Source organism: Ptychodera flava, chromosome 5 (assembly GCF_041260155.1).
Source record: "Ptychodera flava strain L36383 chromosome 5, AS_Pfla_20210202, whole genome shotgun sequence".
Taxonomy (NCBI): domain Eukaryota; kingdom Metazoa; phylum Hemichordata; class Enteropneusta; family Ptychoderidae; genus Ptychodera; species Ptychodera flava.
In genome coordinates, this window is record NC_091932.1 from 28,102,495 (window position 1) to 28,108,494 (window position 6,000).

General features: G+C 36.9%; 1 protein-coding gene across 4 annotated transcripts in view; it reads left to right on the forward strand.

Annotated features, from left to right (window-relative positions):
* The window catches only part of LOC139133432 (uncharacterized), a 96,291-nt gene extending 90,504 nt beyond the window's left edge, over positions 1-5,787 (forward strand). For all 4 annotated transcript variants that reach the window (XM_070700025.1, XM_070700029.1, XM_070700027.1 and 1 more), the window contains 2 exons: positions 2,495-2,824; positions 3,304-5,787. In XM_070700025.1, coding sequence (XP_070556126.1) covers positions 2,495-2,824; positions 3,304-3,449 — 476 coding nt within the window. In that variant the 3' untranslated portion in view covers positions 3,450-5,787. The remainder of the gene's footprint in view (positions 1-2,494; positions 2,825-3,303) is intronic.
* The last annotated feature ends 213 nt before the right edge of the window (positions 5,788-6,000 follow it).

The window sequence follows — 6,000 nt, forward strand, 5'->3', positions numbered from 1 at the left end:
TCTCTGAAGTTTGCCAAGTCTACAGTTGACAATTCACAATATGAATGGGTCAGACCATTCACAGCTCGGGGAGGGGAGCATAAACATATTTAAAACTGAAACTTGAAGATTTGCCAGTAATGTAAATCTTCATGCAGATTTGAGAAAATACTTTTCAAGTTTCAGTCAACATTTAAACTAACACTGAAACAAGGCTTTTTTATCTTCCATAGTCATATCTGAGAGGTCTCTAATTTCTTGCCGTGTTTTTTTCCTTTTTTTTTTTCGTGTGAATACTTACTTTTATTTACAAGAGTGTTGTCTGGTACCTTGTGTGTTCCATCCTAAATCTTGAACATTAAAACATAACAAAGCAAAGAAGGCAGTAAAATTGGGAGCAGAATCCCTACTTTTTTAATTCATTATTTCATTTTTTCCCCTTTTGCTTTCCACTATTTTTTTCCAAAGTCTTTGTTTCAATGCACAACCAGACAGTGCTGTTGTCAAACTAGTTTGCATTCTTTAATTAAATTTTATTTTCAATTTTATATTCCTCCTTTCCATCTTTAAATATTTTTTTTATTGCTTTATTATTGATTTTGATCTATTTTTTCCTGTACATTATATTTGATATTCATCTCCATCTAGATGAATTTTGACAATCAAATTCAATTTTTAAGTATATTTTTCCTCAGGTCTTGCTAAAAGGACGCTCCTACCACCTTTACTGCCTTCTTATAATGGTGTATTCCATCATATGGCAGGTAGACAACAAAAAAACTCGCCTGGCACTTCAACTCTCTCCATTTTTTCTCATTTTTCTCATTTTTCCAATCTCGCCACATCAACTTTTTGTTCCACAAATTCTTTCTGAATACTGACTGAGCATGGAGTTTGATATTTTTGTTTTTAATGGGTTTTTTTTCTGTCACGGTGTGCTGTGCATGAAGTTAACCCCCAACACTCCCCTAATGTTCCATTAATATTGGAATTGTCCAGGTGTTTTTTCATCCTAGTGTAGACTGTTCAATTACAAAATACCGATTAGGATGCCCTCATTTTATGTTGGGGAGGTATTTTTTGTTTGCTACAGAGCGATGATCTTGTGAAATATGCAAAGCATGTCCTTAAACATCTAGATGTTTTCCCTTAAGTTGGTTGTGACAAAACAGAAAATGTGTAGTGTAACATTTTATTTCACAATATAATGTGTGATGGTATTGTTAAATGCTTCAAATAGGAAAGACTTTTCTAGCGTCACCCGCCACCCCCACCCGTCTTTTAAGGTCAATTTACAGTGTTTTGATTTAATGATAACCTTAGAATAAACCTAACCCTAACTCGTAACTGCTTTAAAGATGGATTTGATGTGCCTCCTCTGAGGAAAGCCCCTCTGAAAGTGATTTCAGGTATTGGTAAGGTTTTGGTTCAGGGGGCCCTTAAGTTAACCTTGCCTTCAAATAATTGTTGGACACACCCTTTCACCCCATTCCCAAGTAAGCAGGCCCAACCCTGCCATTCAAAACCACTGGGTAAAAGCTAGTAGTTGGATCAGAAGGGTGAATTTTTAAAAAAAAATTGTTAGATCCCTATCATTATCTAAGTGTCACAAATTATAAACTTAAGCTGAAATCTATTGTTAAAATGGATAACATTGTTTTTTGTCTTTGACAAGGAAAGCAAATCTGTACTTTTAAAACCATCTTTCTTTTCAAACATTAAATGTGGATTCAGAAAGAATTACCTGCAAATTTCAAGTCTATGAGCACATCACATGAGTTACAGTACAGTGTGATACTTGATATCATAATCTGAGTTACAGTTACGCATATTAGAAGCAACCTGCACCAGAGTGGGTTTTATCGCCTTCCTTTTTTAGTCACATTTTTCTTGCACACTTCATTGTTTGGAAGTTTTTCAGGAAATTATTCATGACTTTATTTTATACTTTTACACACACACACACACACACACAAATATGTATATACTGATCTGAAGCTTCATAAAAGGTTATGGTTATAAATGCTTTAGATCAGTATGTCCAAAAAGAGTGATTTGAAGCTTTTCTTATTGAAACCCTTTATAAAGCTTTAGGAGCTATATCTATCAGTTACTTTTGTCATCTAATCGTCCTTCCAAATTAAAATATTTCAGTTAGAAACATTATCGGCGGTAATTTGTTGTCTTAGTCTTGCCAATCTAAAAATTTTAATTGTCTTCATAATTGTCCCCAATGAATAGTCCATTATTATGGAAAAGAGTTGATTTGATGTACAAATACCTTTATTATTGACTTCTTGGTCAACCAATTCCTTAATTTTTCGAAGTTGAATTTTCTGCTGGTCATACAGAGTATGATCAAATTAGAAACTTACGTCAGACTTTTGTAAAACCAGCAAACAAACCCGCCTAGATGACAATCCCTGCAACAATGATTCTCACCTGAAAATGGTATATTATCATGAAATGTAACCAGTTGAGAACTTGACCTTGACTGTGACTTTTCTCTCCCAAGGTCAACGTGACGAAAGCTCGCCAGTGGAGATGTCTCGTAAGAATTACTTCCGGCCCATGGGCAGAAACAATTACTTCTCACGGGACACTTCAGTGCCCACCTCCCGAATGAACGGTTCTAACCCGGACAGTCTTGTTGCCATGGGAACACTTGCAATATCACCCTCCCCTCGAGGAGGGGGCAGTACTTGTATTAGTTACAGCGGAGGTAGCAGTGGATCTCAAAAGGACTGTTTTAACACACGGCTACGATCTCCGCCGCCAAGGACGAAAGGCAAATCAGTGATATCGTCGTCCATGTCACCGATGGCACCTGACAGAAGTTCAAAAAGTGAGTATTATCATTCTATACAATCCATTGAGGACTAAATCACAAGTTTTATGAGTACTTAAACAGTGCTGAGGGAAAGCAAGAGAATGCTTGAGAGGGAGGGGCTGTTCATTTCAAGTCTACCAGCAGTCACAGAACTCACATGACAGTAACGACTCTCACAGACACAAGCGTATGTTGCACACCACGAGTGGATTAATTTAAATTTTACCGATTAAACCAACACCATTAACACCGAATACTTTTATATTACACCAATTAGGGAAGAATAACCAGAACGATATCTTGAATTCAAATGACAAATGACAAAACGTGTATTGGTCAACATCAAAGTGTCGCAGTCATCTTTTCAGCCAATAGGAGTTCACGAATCTACTCATGTGATTTATTCCATCCAATAAAGATGCTTGACTATGACATCATTGTATAGCATTTATAAAATCACCTTTTCCCTGTTTTTTTCTCTCTTCTCCTTCCAGTGGCCAAATACGTAGACCCCATCGGTGGCGCACCTCCCTGCTTTACACAAAGACTTGCAGAACTCTCATCACTAGAGTGTGAGACAATACGATATGAACGGACTAGGAAATTAAAAAGGCAGTCTAAACAAGCAAAGCAGGATTGATGACACGTGATCAGGATATTTGAGTGTTCTTGTTCCAGTAAAAGGAATCAAAGCCTTTATAACATTAGCCAAGACGATGTCATTATCTGTAACTTTGTTTTGCTCACGCAGCGAAAGATACCGTCCATGAATTGCTTTTTTCTCTGAAAACGTGTCCGAATGAAGAATCACAGATATATGAAATGTGAGCTCAGCATTATGTCAGCGTTAACAAAAGATTTGATTTGGAGATTTGATATGACTCCGATGTGCTATCGTAGGACCAACGTGTTACTCTGTAGAGAGAGGCTGCAAGCTGTTCCCAGGACCGTCAATACCCATGAGAGGATTGCCCCATTTCATGGAATGTTCAACTGTGCAGTAGGAGGAGCAGGCCTTTGCAGTGGAACATTCCACTGTACTAGAGGAGGAAGCAGCCTTTTTAAAAGAATTCACAACTGGTCTCAAATCATATTTCAGTGTTTTTAATTTTTTAATTATTTTTATTCCTTGAAGAAAAATATTAAGTGCTTATAGGAGTGTTGACATTTATCAAAGTGCATCACTTTGAAAGAAGAATTAGAAGTACAGTTGTCATGCCACCAAAATTCTTTGGTGTCTAGAAGCTATTTCCCGATGCAACTGATGTTTCAACCATTTTACAGAGAACTCATTGAAAAGCCTGCTTTGGAAAATGCCAGTCTGCAACGGGTTGAACCCAGAATTCAAATGGACCATGGTACAAAAAAACCACATGTGCAGATGCTCATAGAATATGGGTATTTCCACATGCGTTTGTGCATGTAGGTTGATTAGTACTGGCTTCACATGATCTGGTGGGCGAACAGAGTCTACAGAATTTACCACACATCTTTTTTATTCAGGAACAGAACCATTGGTTCACGTCTTCATGTCTGACCAGCCAATCAGAGTTTACAAACATTCTGCCACAGAAAACAATAGTATTGCTCTTTTCAATGATTAGGTGACACTGGCTCAACACACCTGGTCTCAGACAAGTGTGCAAATTCTACTCTGTGAGATTTTCCCATGTAAAATGATCCAATATCCTAACTTCCTTGTTCTGTTTGCTAATTTGCAAAACAAAATCTAACTCATGCAGCTCCCATCCTATCAATCTCAAATTTTCTGCAATTTGTTTCAATCACAAGAAAAGTTTCAACACATGTGAATATTTTTCTATTTGTGTATTACATCCTTTGAAAGTTTGTTTACTCTGAGAAAAATTGATATCAACTGATAGATACAGAGTTATGAATGAAAGGTGACGACCAAATAGGAAGGCGGTGTTGCAGCACTTACATTTCAGGTTGCATGTCACCGTGTATGGTAATTTGCATAACTATTGTGCAAATTTGCATACATAATTAATAAATTTGCATAGAAAAGATGTGACAGAATCCCTGCAGAGATCGGTCAAGTGGCAAGTTAGATAACCAAAGTTGGCGATGTAGATGTGAATTCAAGTCAGACTGTGCTCATCCTCAGTGAAGATACGTAAGCCTGCTAAACTGATCACATGACTCAGGGTCTTGGTTTCATTGGATGTTGTATCACTGTGATGTTTTCAGACATGTTCGTATAATTGCCGAAATAGGGAACGCTAAATGCCGACAGCCGCTTACACACTTCAAGATGTATTGTCAAGAAACACAACTGAAAACAACAGTCAAATATCACTTTTACATAACGTTTGATCACTTGAAATTTTTCCAACCATTAATTTAACCCTTTTGCAGCCATGGTTTGGCCCAAATCCATTGTTACCAATGGTGACTGTGGACCGGCTTACAGGTAACATAGGGTGGAACAGGTTAAAATATTTTGCAGGTACAGAGTTACAGCGAGTCTTGACAGTTTCTGACAAGGGCATCACCAAAGCCATCGTGTTCTGTTCCTTTTCAACGAAAACTGAAATCTTTTCGAGAATGGGGTTAAAAATAATTCCAAGCTGAAATCATTTGACCAAAGTAAAAAAATTTCATTGTGAATATTTTGTCAGAAAAAGTAATGAAATGTTACAACATTTCATGGCTTTGGTAGCAATTATTCTGCTTTCCTTCTAGTTGGATGTTTTTGTTTTTCTGTTCAATTTACCAGGAGCGATGTAAATATGTCAACTATTCCAGAGCCTGTGCTGGGAACCACAGTGGAATCTCCCTTACTGCTGAAGTATGGCTTAGATTTGTGGTTAATAGCATTTTCTTCACCAGACCATTGTTCATATTGTTCATATCTTCAAATTTTGTTCCTTGTTGGAACATTGTACAGTTGCTATTTTTCTTGAAAGTAATTATCTGACAGAAAATGTTACTAAAATATAGAAAATCCAAACTCCTACTTTGTCTTTTGTGTGTTTATTTCCTAAAAAAGTTTTGATCTTCCAAACCACCGGGATACACTGGGATTCACATTGCCAACAGATATACTCCATAGGTTATCCTTGGAGCGTTGCAAGAAAATTCAATCCAAATATTAATATTTTATACATTTCAGTGTGGTTGTTTGTTATGCTGAGTAAAAAGTTGAACATCGCAATCATACCTGTACC